Here is a 16,038-nt window from a genome sequence, read left to right on the forward strand (position 1 = left end):
TTTGAATATTCTTTATTATCTTTAAGTAGTTGTACAAAGGGGTTGCCATTCGACAAAGCAGTTGATGGACAGAGGGCATCTTTCCATTAGTGTCACCTCTTTCAACATGTCTCACACGCTCCTCCCGATCCCCCCTCCCCTAACTTAATTTTGTTATGTATTGCATTTTTTTCAATTTAATAAAGCTATATGTGTACAATGCATCTTGATCTGTGTCACGCCTTCAACATCTTCACTTACCTTCGACCCATCCCTTCCCTTACGCTTCTCAATTCTGTGGTTTATACAATGCATTCTTACCTGCATTTTCCCCACTTCCCCCTTCATTCTCTACCCCTTTCCTTCTGGACCCACCCCCTGACACCCTTGCAAGTACCCATTTCCTGGTAAGGTCACAGCAAAATCTCCCTTGTAAAACTAATTTATGCTAATAAAAAAACGTAAAAAAAAATGAAGTATGCACTACCATTATACCTACCTTATAGCTGTGAACAGTGGGGCACAGAGAATTTGAGTAACGCCCCAGGTCATGCAGCTTAACCTAGGCTGACTGTAGAGTTCTCTCCTCCTCCTCCTCCTCCTCCTTCTTCTTGATTTAAAGGTCTGAACTCAGGGCCCACACTTGCCAGGCAGGTGTTGTACTGCTTGAGCTATACCTCTTGTCTGTTTTTGCATTGGTCATTTTTAAGGTTAAAATCTCACTGTATGTTCAGGCTGGGTTTGCTGCAATCTTCTTACTTGGGCTTCCCCCATCACTGAAATAAACAGGTTTGTGTCACTGGGCCGAGCCATTGGTTGAGATGAGTATCCCAATCATCTTTGCTTGGGCTGGCCTCAGCCTCTATCACCCAATCAATCTCTTCCTCTCAGGTAGCTAAGATTACAGTCTTGAGTCACTGTGCCCAGGCTCCAGCTCTTAACCATCATAAAATTGGCCATAATAAAAAAAAGATTCAAAACAAAAAAAGAAAATTTAAATAACAAAAATAAAGTGATTTTAAAAATTAAAAAATGACATGGTAGGGGCTGGGAAGGTGGCTCAGTGGTAGAGCGCTTGCCTTGCATGCATGAGGTCCTGGGTTCGATTCCTCAGCACCACATAAGCAAAAAGAAAAAAGCCAGAAGTGGCGCTGTGGCTCAAGTTGTAGAGCGCTAGCCTTAAGCTGAAGAGCTGAGGGACAGCGCCCAGGCCCAGAGTTCAGGCCCCACGACCGGACACCCCCCCAAAAAAAAATGACATGGTGGTTTATGCCTGTAATCCTAGCCCTCAGGAAGCAAAGACAGAGGGATCAGGAGTATAAAGGCCAGTCTAACCTACCTAGTGAAACTGAGTCTCAAAAAAAAAAAAAAAGACCAAAAATCAAACAAATAGATAAATGAGAATAAGGTCCAGGAATGCAGCACATGACTATCATACTCATTTTCCTGATTTCAAACCCCAGAATCAAATGAATAAATAAAATCAAGATTTAAAACAATAACACCATAAAGGGGGAAAGTCCATTTGAACTAAGGCTTAAAACATGCTTAATGAAGATTAGGTTTGTATGGATTAAGTATAAAAATCTGTTCAAGTTAGGCTCTGGTGGCTCATGTCTGTAATCCTAGCTATTCCGGAAGCTGAGATCAAAAGATCTGGGTTCAAAGCCAGCCTGGGCAGAAAGTCTCACATTAAACAGTAAAAAGTAGAGGTAGAGGTAGAAGAGTAGAGGTGTGGCTCAGGTGATAGAGCATCAGCCTTGAGTGAAGAGGCCATTTGATTGTGAGAGGCCCTGAGTCCAAACCCCTTTACTGGCACATACACATAAAAAAAAAAAAAAAATCTATGCAGTCACCATGTGGGTCTTTCCCCACCCCCCATCTCTGAGTTTAGAGCTTAGAGTATGGGTTCAAACACAGGACAAGCTGATGCTTGTCACTTCCTGATGCTCATAATCTCCAAGATGGGCTGTGAAAAAGAGAAGGAATAGAGAGCTGTCAGCAATATAGAGCTGTCAGAGCCCTGAACAGTCTTCACCAGAGCAGAGGGAGCAGAGGGGCCAGTGGAGGCAAGGGAGGAAGTGGAAAGAATAACAACAGAATATGGGCATGGTGGTTCATGCCTATAATCCCATATGAATGACTCACAATGTACTAACAAATGAAATTTGCAATGGTCCACACATTTCTTTTTTTCTTTTTCTTTCGTTGGTCGTGGGGCGTGAACTCTGGGCCTGGGTGCTGTCCCTGAGCTCTTCAACTCAAGGCTAGTGCTTTACCACTTGAGCCACAGAGCCACTTCTGGTTTTCTGGTGGTTTATTGGAGATAAGAGTCTCATGGACTTTCCTGCTCAGGCTGGCTTTGAACTGTGATCCTCAGATCTCAGCCTCCTGAGTAGCTAGGATTACAGCCTGAGCCACTGGCTCCCAGCTCACACAACACATTTCAATAAAAGAATTCTAATCATTAGTGTATAAGAATAGACAGGAAGGTGAAGGTAAACATTCCTTAGGAACACTCTCTGTCTGTCATCTAAAACTTAGAATTTGTAGTCTATGAAAAGCAATGACCGAGTCTCCATTTTGGACAGTAATGTTATACTCACTATGGCATTCTGTAGCTTTTCAAGATACTTCCTTACACATTAGCATCTCATTATAATTTTAAATTTTTCTTGTGACATGACAACATTTTTTTTAGAATCATGACTTTTTTTTATTATCTTTATTAGTTGTACAAAGAAGTTCCCATTCCCAAACAGTATATGAGTACAAAGCGTCTGACAACATTGTCACCCATCTCTCTTAACCCATCCCTTCTCTCACTTTTTTTCTTTAATTGAGATTAGGTGATTACATAAATTTCACATATTTCACAGTATTGTGGAATAGTGATACTGAGTTACAAACACATTTTAACTTTCACAAGGCAAATTGTCATTATCATGGTCTATACAGTTTGACATGACAACTTAAATTACCATTCCCACCCACCATTCCAGTCTCACTCTGAGCTGATTGTTGTAGACTACACATGTGGCATCATGCAGTGTTTGTCTTTCTGTGCCTGGCTTCGGTGCCTCCAATGTTCTCTAATTCTATCCCTTTGCCATAATTAAAGGAATTTCCTTCTTTTTAAGGCTAAGCACTCTATTGTACTGGGATTACAGGTATGCTCTACCATATCTGACTTATACAAACATCTTTTGTACAGATTGAGTTCTAAACTTTTGCGTAAAGACCCAGAAATGGGATTGCTGCATCTCTTTTTGTTTTTTTCTGAGGAAACTCCATATTGTTTTACCTAGTGGTTATATCAATTCACCTCCCCACTAGTGATATACAGGATTCTCTCCTATTTCTATGTTCTATGATGATGTGCCGGTACTGGGGCTTGAACTTAGGATAGTTTCACTCAAGGCTAGCACTTTACTATTTGAGCCACAGCTCCACTTCTGGCTTTTTGCCAATTAACTGGAGATAAGAGTCTTTCAGATTTGTTTTAAGGGACTGGCTTCAAATTGCAATCCTCAGATCTCAGCCTCCTGAGTAAACTAGGATTACCAGCATGAGCCACTAGCACTGGCTTATTATAATTTTAATTTGCATTTCCCTAATGAGTAGAGATATTGAGTATATTTTCATATATTTAGCAACTATGTGTCTTTATTTGAGAAAGGTCTATCAAATCCCTTGCCCATTTTTTAATTGTTTTTTGTTACCAAATTATTTGTATTTTCTGGATATTAACTTTTAATGGATGCATGGCTTGAAACTATTTTCTCTCCATCTGCAGATTGTCTTACCACACTAGTCTTTCCTGAGGAGAGGTTTTATTTTTTTGCTTTGGTTGCCTACCCTTTGGAAGAAGCTCACCTCCCAAAAAAAAAGCTTATTGCCAAGACCTAAAATGCTTTCTGTGGCTGCACCTTCTTTCCCAGGTAATGAAGGTACCTTGGAAGGTACCTTACTAGTGAAGCAAAAGTGAGGACACCTAGGCCTCAGCCAAGGCAGTGGTACAGTAGGAAGGTCTAACATGATAAACCTCCCTGGCCTTCTGGATTTAATAGTCTACCTGTTTCTCCCCTGCCCCCCACTCTCTGTGTGTTTGTGTGTATGTCCGTCAGTACTGAGACTTGAACTCAGGGACTGGTGGTCTTGTTTTTCACTCAAGGCTGGCCCTCTGCCACTTGAGCCACAATACTTCTATTTTTGGCTTTTTGGTGTTTAATAAGAGTCTCTTGGATTTGTCTGCCTGGGCCAGCTTTGAACTGGGATCTTCAGATCTCAGCCTTCTGAGTACCTAGGATTATAGGCATGAGCCACCAGCACTCAGCTTCTACCTGTTCTTTTTTCTCAAGGGATTTTGCTTAATCAGAATGTACTCTAGCTCTGCTACTGTGTTCAGTAAAGGAGAGCACTGTTGAAATTTCAGGTCTTATACTGCCGTGGCTGCAAGATGGATAATTTCTTTGGAGTATCTATGATATATCACTGGCTGCATGAGATGGCCTTGGATGCCCCCTGCCCAGGGAATCCTGACAGCACATTCATTTGGAAGAGCCCTGGACTACTTACTGCAGCTTTATCCTCTTGCATGTCCTGTTAGCTAACTTTCTGTAACTGTGACAAAATACTTGTGATGATCACTTAAAGAAAAAAAAATGTTTCTTTTGGCTTCGGATCTGGAAATGTCTTTCCATGGCCTCTTAACCCTGTTGCTTTGGATCTGTGGTGAGCCAGATAATGATGGTGGGGAGGGTGAGGCGGAGCAAAGTTGCTCACCTTATGGCAGCTAGGAATAAAAGGGGAAGAGGGAGAGGCCCAGTCCTAATATCCTAATTCCCTCTCAAGGGCCTGCCCTTAATAACCACTAGGCCCCACCCTTAAAGTTTCCACCACCTCCCAACAATACCACAGGCTGGGATCTGGGTCTTTGAGGGACACTTTTAGTCACAGAACCATCTTTATGATCTTCCATGGACTGATATTCAGAGAAGGGTTGACTGTAGACCTCTTGACTACAGCAAGAAGTTATATGAGTCCTTGCAGTGACATCACTTTCAGGCCAGGCAAGAGCTCCTGCCTTAGATTCTGATGCTCATTTGGGAGACCCGGGCCTGGCCTCTCCAACACTATTTCTCACTCCTGAGAGTAATGGAATGAAGACCGACCATCCTGCATTTGATAGCAGTCTGGGGTTCCAACGAGACAGCATTGTGCAGGAATAGTCACAGGTGACAGTGAGACAGTGGCTGGCCAGTCGAGGTCTGACGGGAAGGGTTCCATGGGACCACTCCACAGGGCAAGATTCAGATTGCTCCCATGCCTTAGCCAAAAATTCTTTGCTCCTTTGGGAAGACACCAGCCCTAAATCAGAGCCAGATTTGTAGGAACAGCAGAGCCAGGCCCCCATGTGCTCAGCAAAGCCAGTCCGGAAGGCCATTGAATGCACAGAGCCTTACTAGGCTCCTCCCCACTGCCAAATAAGCACCATTAATCTTGCAACCTAAGTGGCAGTGTGTCTACCTGTCCAAGCCAGAGAGTTACTGAGTCAACAGGAAGTTGACTTACCTTCCCTCTCTCTCCCACCCTAACTCCTACATCTTCTGTTTACTGCAAAAGCTCAGGTAGTGAGCCTCAACAGCAAATCACAATTCCAAGAGAAAAGAATAAAAATTTGAAACACAGGAGTGACTGAGGTGTGGTGGAAATGGGGTACAGGAGGCCTCTTCTGGAGCTCCACTGCCAGGTTCTTTGGCAGGCTGCATGTGAAGATGCACAGGTGAATGGCATTGACCAAGGAGCTGTGATTTACTATACATGCTCAAAGTGCTCATTGTGTGTGTTGACAGAAAAAAAATAATCCTCCTAAGTAGTTGTTCTGCTGGGTGCTGTGGCTCACACCTATGATCCTAGCTATTCAGGAGGCTGAGATCTGAGGATCAGGATTTGAAACAGTCAATGCAGGAAAGTTTGTGAGACTTACCTTCACAAAACATCAAAAGGCCAGAAATGGAGCCATGGCTTAAGGGGCAGAATGCCAGCCTTGAACAGAAATCTAAGGTGCTGCACCCAGGCCCTGAGATCAAGCCCAAGTGCTGTGTGTACACATGTGCACGCACATGCGTGCATGCACGCACACACACTCACACACAAAGTAGGTATTTTTACCTTTTTCTCAGGTAAGGAAAAGACGTCATAAGGCAGAAAACTAAAATCTGTTAACTTCAAGGCCATCTTGGGGAGGAAGTAGATGTGAACCCTAGCTTACTCCAAAGCCAGATTCCCCCTACAATCATCACACACACACACACTCACACACACACACACACACACACACACACACACACACACACACACACACACACACACACACCAGGAAGGATCAGTCACAACTCAACTCCTGAGGTCAAGTATAAAGAAAGTCCGTTTGGGTCATTGACCACTCCCCTATGCCCCAGGAATGCCTCAAAGTAGGAGGGTCAGGGAGAGGCCCCAAGCTGGAGGGTGTTGGGCTGTGTGCGTGCCTGTGTGCCCCAGGAAAAGAAACAAAACAGGCTGATAAGGTCTCTGGTTTCCAGAGCAAAGCACCAATTAAACACAAAGCAGATGTGAGCAAATAAAGCTGTGGCGTCCAGAGAGAAAATCAATACTAGATTATATGTCCTACCCCAATCATATACCAATTAATACGGATTGGGTGGGGCTGGGTCAGATAAGTCCAGCAGCCAGAATGCAGAGCTCACTGGGCCTGTCCCTCAGTGGACCTCAGCTGGCCCCACAGCACGGGGCTCACACCCAGCCTTCCCAGGAGGGACTTATGTCTGAGGTCTCAGGAGAATCCCCGTGTGTGCGTAGGGAGGCTGGGAGCATGGATGGAAACCTCCCCTTCCATTCATTCAGTGGTGAACCGGTTGTACAGAAAGAAGTCAAGCAGGAAGAAGAAATTCTGAGAGGTCAAGTGTTTAAAAAAAGCTTTTGGGGGCCATTGCTCATTCCTTTTACATTCCAGGAATGAGTCCCAATGGAGGAATCAGGGAGAAGCCACAAGCTGGAGTGGGTATTGGTATCCCTTTGGAAGACACAGGCAGACCACGAAAACAAGGCTGCTGAATAATTTGCCACAGGGGGAGGCAGAAGGAAGGCTTACTTTATGGGGCTTACCTTCAGTGAGTGATAGAAAATCAGGCAAAAATGGTTCACACCTGTAATCCTCGCTACTTAGGAGGCTAGATCTGGGGAATCACAGTTCAAAACCAGCTTGGGCAGGCAAGGCCGCGAGACTCTTTATCTCCAATAAACAACTTAGAAAAAGTTGGAAGTGGTGTTATGGTTCAAGTGGTAGACCACTAGCCTTGAGCACAAAAAGGCTCAGGAACAGTGTCCAGGCACTGAGTTCAAGCCTCAGGACCACCTTCCTCTGCCTGTCCACCCCACCCAGAAAAGAGGAGAAATTGGAAAACAAATGTCTACTCTCAAGAAGCAATAGTGAAGCCCTTGAATAGTCTGTCTATGCTTTATATAAGACAGAAAGTACAGCCGAGCAACTAATAAAGCACTGGCAGAAAAAAGTGTTAAAAGTCAAGTGGCGTAGCGGGGCACCGGTGACTCACGCCTGTAATCCTAGCTACATAGGAGGCTGAGATCTGAGGATCACGGTTCAAAGCCAGCCCGGGCAGGAAAAGCTGTGAGACTCTGATCTCCAATAAACCACTAGAAAACTGGAAGTGGTGCTATGGCTCAAGCGGTAGAGCACTGGCCTTGAGCTGAAGAGCGTGGGGACAGCACCCAAGCCCAGAGTTCAAGCCCCATGACCAACAACAACAAATAAAAGTCAAGTGGCAAGTGTTTGTAGTACAAGTGGGGTGATGGTGGCAGAGGGTATGCCTGCCCAGAACATTCCATGGAAGAACCTTAGGCCAATTAAGGAGTATTAGGACAGTAGTATGACATCAAACTGCCTGCCAACACAGTTTACCACATTCAGCTGGCCACTGCCCCAGGGGAGGTGCGTTTGGGCATGATGAATAAATCAAAAGTGCTGATAGCCATGGCAGGGAGAGTAGTTGTGGGCTGGCCAAGTCTGGCCACAAGGGCAGTAGCTGACACAAAAGTTCTGCCCTTGCAGGGTCAGGACACATGCTGAGCAAATGTTCCCTTCCACAAAAAAACAAGTCCAGCATCCACCACAGGGGAAAGGAGACCCAGAGAAGCTCCACAACCCCACAAAAGCACAAGGAAGCAAGTTGGTGGCAAATTGGTGCTGAAAGGTCCCTCTTCTGTTATTTCTATAGAAAGCCCCCTAGCCAGGGGCTCTAGTCAGGGTTCCTTCTGTACCCCCAAATACTCCCTCACTTGGGAACCCCTTCTAAGTGGGAGTTCTACATGCTGAGGACTGTTGCATGCCAAAGTAAAACAAAATTTGCTAGTCGAATATTTTTTAGACATTTTGCAAGATGCACGGCCTCTCTGACAATTTTTAATGTACTAACTGCCTGGTCCAGTGAGCTGATTAATTGGTGCTGGAGAGATCAATAAAAAACAGAAAATTAAAACAATTTTAAAGTGATTAAGTAGTTTAACACCTGTCTCCCGTCACGTCAGCGCAGGAAGAAAAATAAAGCAGGTGTCGAAGGGGCCTCCTGAAGCAAGAGAAACCAGCGCCTGCCCAGGAGAGATGACAAATCACAGCTGGGGAATCAATCTGGAAACCATAGTCTTGCCCAGGCTGCAGGCGTGGGGACAGCAGGGCTCCTGGGCCTCTCTGCTGCTCACCTGGGTTTTCAAGCTCCTTACGGAGACAAAGGCTTGTCCTGCTCAGAAGCCAGGCATGATCGGGCTCAGGGAGCCTGAGGACCTCTCTGATCCTGTGTGGAATCAGATGGAAACCCTGAGTTTCAGCCATTCTGAGCGATGAAAGCCATGGGATTCAAACACTCCAGAATCATTTATAGGCCATGTGGTCAAGGGAGAAAATGGTTGCCACTGTCCCAAGAATAGCCGAACTTTCCTTTCTTGAAACTACATGTCTACTCCCTTCCTGCCAAAGGAAAGTTAGTCCCCCCAACGTCCAACTTCTATTTGCCTCTTCCTACTTCATCAATAGGTATACAGTGCCTGCTGGATGATGCTCAAATGCCCCTTGTCACATCTTTGTGCCAACTTCATTCCCCCTGTCCTCCACTAGCAGCTAGCAGGGTAGTCTCTAAACATTTTGTTCCTTTCCCAGTTTGACGCATCTGACTCAATTCACAGCACGTCAACTTAGAGCACAAGAGATACAGATTCTTTTCCAGCTTCCCCATCCAAGTCCTCCTAACCAAGAGCAGTGAACTTGGGCAGGGGAAGCTAGGAGAGAAGAATGAACAAAGGCTAGAGATGGGGCTTCAACTGAAACATGGAAGTTTCCTCTTGATCTTGAAAATGGACTCGAGGCAGGACTGGTGGTGCATGCCTAGTACTCAGGAAATCAAAATAGGAGGACCAGGAGTTCGAGGCCAAGTTGGGCGACAGTCACAAGGTCCAGCAGAGAGAAGCTGGGCTCCTCAATCAACCTTCTGTACCCAGGAGCAGAATGAGCCTTGCTGCTGAGCACTGTGTGAATACCTGCTGTGCCGCTTCCTGGCCACCTTAAGGGTACAAATGACCACATTTTCCCCACTAGATCAGGATAAAAAGGAAATCCAAACAGCTAGAGTAAGCCTGCAGCAGGTAGACAACATCAGACTTACAAATGTCCCCCTTTTCGAAGCCATCTCATCCCTGACAGCCACCCCAAGGAAGGACAGACAGAGATGAAGTCTATGGCAGAGGCCTGGACGAGGGCTCAATTAAGGAACTACAACTGTTAATTTCCATAAACGTATTAGCCAGATTTAGTTTTCCTTCCCCGTAACATCTCTTTGGGCTCTGTTTGCAGTGGCTTGGTTGCTTTCTGCAGTTTATCTGCAGTCAGATTTTAATGAAAAGGTGTCAAACTTCACAACAACCCCTCTGGGGATTTTCAATCTCCAGCTCTTGGCTCACTTTCAACAACAACCCACATACACGGACTATCTTTTGGCTTATCCTGCCCAAGATGTGGTTTTAGTGAGTTGGCCAGAAAGGCAGCTAAAACGTCCTGCAGTCCAACATCTCTGATTTCCAATGCCATCTCTGCACAGGGGTCAGCTCCAGGGCCAGTTTCCCAATGAAAGACTGCCCCAGGCCACCAATGAGACCTGCACAGGCACCTTGGAGCCATCCCAGAAAATAGCCCTGAGACCTCACCACTCTCAGGAGCAAACAAAGTTCTTGGCTCAGTGGAGGTGCCCTCACTGCGGGAGCTCACTGCACAATAAGCCCCACACTGACGAAGATAAAGTTTCCCTGGGCCCAAGTTCCAAACTCGGCTGTTTTGTTTCTGTTAAAATGCAATTGTTTTTCTCTGGAGTGTGCGGTGACTGCTCGGCGTCAGGAAGATGTATGAAAACCTCCACTTCAATTCAGCATCCCTTTTCTCCCAGACAAACACGGTCGGATTTTAATAAATCAAACAGCCACACTGTTTAATAAAAATTTATTGACTTACAAGTGATTATTTATCAAAAGACCATTAATAGCAGGACTGAAATGATGTGTTACTGGGTGGTGCTGGGAGACTAATAGGAAATCAATGCAGCTGGCCGGCCAGAATGCATATGAGAAACCCACCCCCCAACAGCGAGCTAAATTTCACCAGCAAAATACACCAGACACTACCCTTGGTGCAATGAAAAGTTCCCCCTTTTTATTTATCGTTTACAAATGAAATGATCAATACTTTTAATCTAGAGCAAAATTTATTAACTTTCCCATCGGAGAGAGACATATTGACTAGGGGAGAGGGGTGTGAGAGCAATGGAAGATGGATGGCTGGATGGTCGTCTCTTAACCTGTCCAAGAGTCAGTGTGCGTGAGCTGCCCTTCCAGCCCAGACATCCAAGGCTGCACACTATAGGTGCATCTGAAGAAATCAAGTCTGGCCACCCAAGATGCACAGCAAGTGATGAGCCTGCACACAGTGCTATCTTTTACAAATTGGAGAACAGAAGGAAGTACCATCCCAGACCCTGAGACTTTGGTCAATTCTAGGAAGCAGCAGGGTTCATAGACCTGATTTCCATAGAGCATTTAGGGTATATGCCCACCACTGGTTCTGTCACAAAGATCTGAGACATTATGGTGCCCACAACCCCTTGTCACTGGCCTGCCCACTGTCCCTCACACATCAAACCTTTGTCTGGGAGGGGCAGAGAGGGAGTAGGGTCTGTGGCAAGAAAGCATGTCCCAAGGTTGGTTCTCTGTCAGGTCACCTGAAACTACTCTGCCAAGCTTTGCTCAGTTAGCCCTGGCTGCAGGGCCATCTACTGAGCTGCCTGTCAGGTGTACTTCACTGGTATTTTGGGAGGTTTTCTCTAGCTAGAAAGGGCTCATGCTTGCATGAAAAATCTGCCTTTAATGCACAATCTTAAGTAGGCCATCTCAAGAAGTATGGGTCTGGCTCACTATCATCTACACTCTTTAAGGGCTCCACACACATGGGGACCTCTGCAGAAAAAAAAAAACTGCATCATTAGCCTGGTTTGGGGGAACAAATGGCTCCAAATGATCTATTTTGAAACTCAAAGCCAATCTGAATGAAAAGCTTAAAATCAACAGTTATTAGCTGGACACCAGGAGCTCACACCTATAATCGTATTCAGAAGAAAGAGATCTGGAAGGCTGAGTTTGAAGCCAGCCTGGGCAGAAAGGACTCCACCTTCCAAAACAACTGGCAAAAGCTGGGTGGCTCAAGAACACCAGCTGAGCAAGCAAGCAAGCACACCGAGTGCATGAGGTCCTGAGTTCAAACCCTTGTATTGGAGGCAAAAATTAAATTGCAGAGGTAGAAGGTCTTAGAAGTCACAACCCAAGTCCCTGGTTATGTATCAAGAAACAGATAAAAGAGAACAGCAGTGGAGCAGCAAGTGTGGAAGTGGACTGAATCTGGCCACTGCCCCGGTCAGTAAGGGCAGGGATCCAAGAGTAGTTTGTAGTATGTTGTGGGGCTTTCCTACAGACCACCTCTGAGATCCCAAAACAATTCCAACTCTGGGACTATTAGGTCTGCAGGATCCCCAGTTAAAGAAGGATGGGCAGTAGGTGGCTCTGAATGCCTTAACAGACTGTAGAGATTTCATTTTCATGAGTATAATCACATCCCTCCTCCTCCTCACTGTTCCTGCTGTAACCAATAACAGACAGGTGTGTGTAACATGAGACAAGCAAAAACCCCCATAAAATCCTCTATGCATATCATGAAGTAAAAGCAGCTACTTCATGATGAATTTCATAGGAACTTCTTTTAAAGAGAACTTGATTTTCAATGTCAATTTTATATATCATTCCAACTGGCTGACACTACACACACCACCCCTTCTACAAGCTGAAAACCTTTTATTCTTAAACATCCCATAAAATAGTTCGTAAGAGGCATTCTTAGTCATAACAGTGTTTTTATTTGAGAGAAAAGAACTTTTCACTGGCTAGCAATGGGACAGGTTGAGGAAACAGGCAATTATGTAGGGAGGTGACAGGAAGGTGGCAGGGATACCACCAAACAGGACAGGGGCCTTGAATGACAGTTCAAAACCTCAAGAGGTGGGCTTCACTCACAGTACAACCCAAATCCCAGGGGACACCACAGCTGGTACAAAATCATAAGGGGTATCCTGACCTTTCCACAATGGTATGGAGGTATATAGGAGGGAGGGACAGACAGATGGATGATGGTGGTTGAGGCAAACTGCCCTCTCTCCTGCAATACTGAAAGTGAACAGATCCCACAAGGATGGCTGGCTCTGGATCTACCTTTGCAGTGGCGATGTGGAACCCAAGGTAAACCAACACCCTTGTTGGCCTCACCTGGCTCCTCACCTAGCCTCAGGACCTCTGTTCTCCCTTACTTTTATACTACACTGCCCCAACTCAGCCCACCCTCTCCTCCGCCTCAACCAACCAATGCCTTGCATACACCTCCAATCCCATGGCTCATCTGTGGAGAAACCAGTCTATTCTAGAAACCATAAACTAACCAGAGATGTGCAAATGCCTGGTATGAGCCGTTTACCCTCATTCTGGAAGTCAGGTTCAGACCCTGCCATTCCAGGGTTATTATGTTCAAGTACAAGAACTAAACTTGACAGGGAATACATTCTTCAGGGCTACATTCAAGGGGCAGAGTGTAAAGGGAAAGTCCCTTAATTCATTCACCATCTAGTTTTATTTACTCACAAGACATGCCCAAAGCCCTGTGCACAGCTCTGAGCTGACTTTGTCTTGCCACATTCCATGAACCTGTACTTGTACACTGCACATCACATGTCCGTCACTTATAGTAGCACTGGAGTCCCCACAACAACCCTGTGAGGTAGATGTCACCACCTTCCCTTCCCCTGCTGACCCATGACACACATGGGGAAGACGAGGCACACATTAAACAAAGTGCAAGTCACATGGGAAATTCAGGCTCAGCCTGGAGTTTGAACAGATTCCTGGCTCTTGTCACAGACTGGTCAAGGGGGCACTGGCCTCTCCTCATCCTGTGACACCCCTTAAGCAGGAGCTCCAGAACTTTTTAAAACTTCATTTGGCCCAATGCCCCTGCAAACAAGTCTTCTTTTCACGGGGTCTGCAGAGATCTGAGGCTGGGTGCTGTTTGGGCTAGAGGCAGGCCCAGCCATCTTGGCAGTGCCCCTCTGCTCTGGAGTCATGTGCCGGCCTCCCCTAGTAAGTCCCTGGCACATGGGCAACCACAAGGACTGAATCCCAAACCCTACCAAGGTTGAGGACAGTCCTCCCAACCACTCAGCCCGAGACGACGCACACAGGTGGAGAGCTGACTTTAATGGCACTCCTCCAACGGGCTTATTGTAAAGGGAACAAGAAGGCATCTTGTCCTGGCTGGAGCACCCAGCAACTTTGCAGCAGATGACAGTGGGCAGGCTGTGCTGCCTGAGCCCAGGGATCCCTGTGTGGCTCTGAAGAAGCTGGAGTCCTGGGATCCTGAGTCTGGAAGGGTGCAGCAGTGGGGCACGGTGGTGGTAGTGGTGGTGGAGGCGGAGCGGGAGCAGCAGCATCTTCTGCTGGCTCATTGTTGGGACTTGGAGGCAGAGGCTCCAGCCAGCATGGGATGCAGACTCAGGAACGGCTCCTGTCCTCATGGTTCCCAACAATCATCTTGCTGTACAGCTTCTGCTGCTCTTCCTTAAATGTGTCTTTCACCTTCTCCCTCTTTAATCCACCATCCCTGAGAGAGAAAGGTCAATGTTACAGCAGGAAAGGCTCCCTGACCAACCCCATTTTGGAGATACCCTAAACAGCTCAAAACCCATCACAGGCCAGCAGGAAACACAGGGACACCAGGGCCTCTCATCAAGAGGACTGCAGAACCTGCCTGAACTCCTGGGAACCTGAGGTCAGCATTTACAATTCATGGTGAACACACTGTAAAACTCCCCACCCTTCTCAAGGAGGTTAACATTTTTTTGTATACTAACGTTCATCTTTCCCTCACAAAGCATAGAGGACAAAAGGTACTTACTCCAGTATCCCCAGAAGGAAAAGAGCCAAAGCTTTAGGAAGTACTGAGATTCAAAATAGCCATAAATTTCTTTATAAAATGTTAGCTATAAAGTTCACACCTAAGATTCTAGGATGAAACCCAGAGCCTTGTAATAGGCAAGTCCCATAACTCTGAGCGGCTCACCCAGCCCCAGGGAAAAGCAAGTTCTTATCTCTACACTCTACAGACAGTACTGCGAGCCAGCCACAGCCTGAACTCTTCTGCCTACTCTCAGGGTGATGGCCTTGCCAGTCCACACTTCTGCACACCTCTAAATCCTCTAGACCTGCATTTGCTCCTTCCCAGTCCCATGCCCACCCACACCCCAACTCCCTGCTTAACTCCAGTGTTTCCTTCTTCAAAGGGTGAAAGCCGAAGTCTCCTCTCAGTCTCTGCTCTACTCTAAAACTCAGTCAAGAAGCAATGCTCAATGACAAGGGAACATGGAGTAACAGATAAACTTCCTAACTAAAAGCCTGTCAGTTTGCATTCAAAATCCAGCTCCAGACCTTCTTTGAGACATTAGCGAAAGTAACTTGACCTCTCTTAAATGTTTCAGCATCTTAACCTTGAGGTGAAAATAGTGACCTCTCTCTGTGGGGTCACCTGAGGTAAGCTAAAACCACTACACAGAGTACTAGAAGCACCATCAGGTGCACAGTAGGCATTCAAGATATCAAAACTGACATTTTCCGTTTTGGTTTTGAAACATGATCTCCTAGTTCAAGGCTGGCCTCAAAAGTTGCCATCTGAGGGCTGGGAATGTGGCTTAGTGACAGAGTGCTTGCCTAGCAGGCATGGAGCCCTGGATTCAATTCCTCAGCACCACATAAACAGGAAAAGCCAGAAGTGGCACTGTGACTCAAGTGGTAAGTGCTAGCCTTGAGCAAAAGAAGCTCAGGGACAGTACCCAGTCCCTGAGTTCAAGCCCCAGGACTGGCAAAAACAGAATTTGCCATCCTACCTCAACCTCTGAGTGCTATCATACCAGGCTAAGATTTGCATTTTTTGTTTCATTTGTTTTGTTTTGTTTTTGCCAGTCCTGGGGCTTGAACTCAGGGCCTGGGCACTGTCCCTAAGCTTTTTTTTGATCAAAGATAGCACTCTACCACTTGAGCAACAACGCCACTTCTGGCTTTTTCAGTGTATATTGTACTGAGGAATTGAACCCAGGGCTTCATGCATGCTAGGCAAGCACTCTACCACTAAGCCACAGTCACGGCCCAACATTTGCATTTTTTAAAAGGCCAAAAATCTAAAGGTAATGCTATTTTCTGAGAATCCAGAAATTTTAACATCTACCTTTTGTTATGTCAACCAAGTCAAATCCCATTTGAAGCTGACCCTTACTTACTCTTATTTAAAAAAAAATTGGGGGCACTACTAGGGATTGAACCCAGGGCTTACCTAGCAAGTACTCTACCACTTGTTCT

General features: G+C 45.9%; 1 protein-coding gene across 2 annotated transcripts in view; it reads right to left on the minus strand.

Moving 5' to 3' along the window:
* Positions 1 to 10,523: 10,523 nt before the first annotated feature.
* Positions 10,524 to 16,038, minus strand: part of Gpat4 (glycerol-3-phosphate acyltransferase 4) — a 43,134-nt gene continuing 37,619 nt past the window's right edge. For both annotated transcript variants that reach the window (XM_070016100.1, XM_070016101.1), the window contains exon 13: positions 10,524 to 14,290. In XM_070016100.1, coding sequence (XP_069872201.1) covers positions 14,182 to 14,290 — 109 coding nt within the window. In that variant the 3' untranslated portion in view covers positions 10,524 to 14,181. The remainder of the gene's footprint in view (positions 14,291 to 16,038) is intronic.

This window comes from Dipodomys merriami, unplaced genomic scaffold (assembly GCF_024711535.1).
Source record: "Dipodomys merriami isolate MVZ:Mamm:240054 unplaced genomic scaffold, mDipMer1.0.p SCAF_12, whole genome shotgun sequence".
Lineage (NCBI taxonomy): Eukaryota > Metazoa > Chordata > Mammalia > Rodentia > Heteromyidae > Dipodomys > Dipodomys merriami.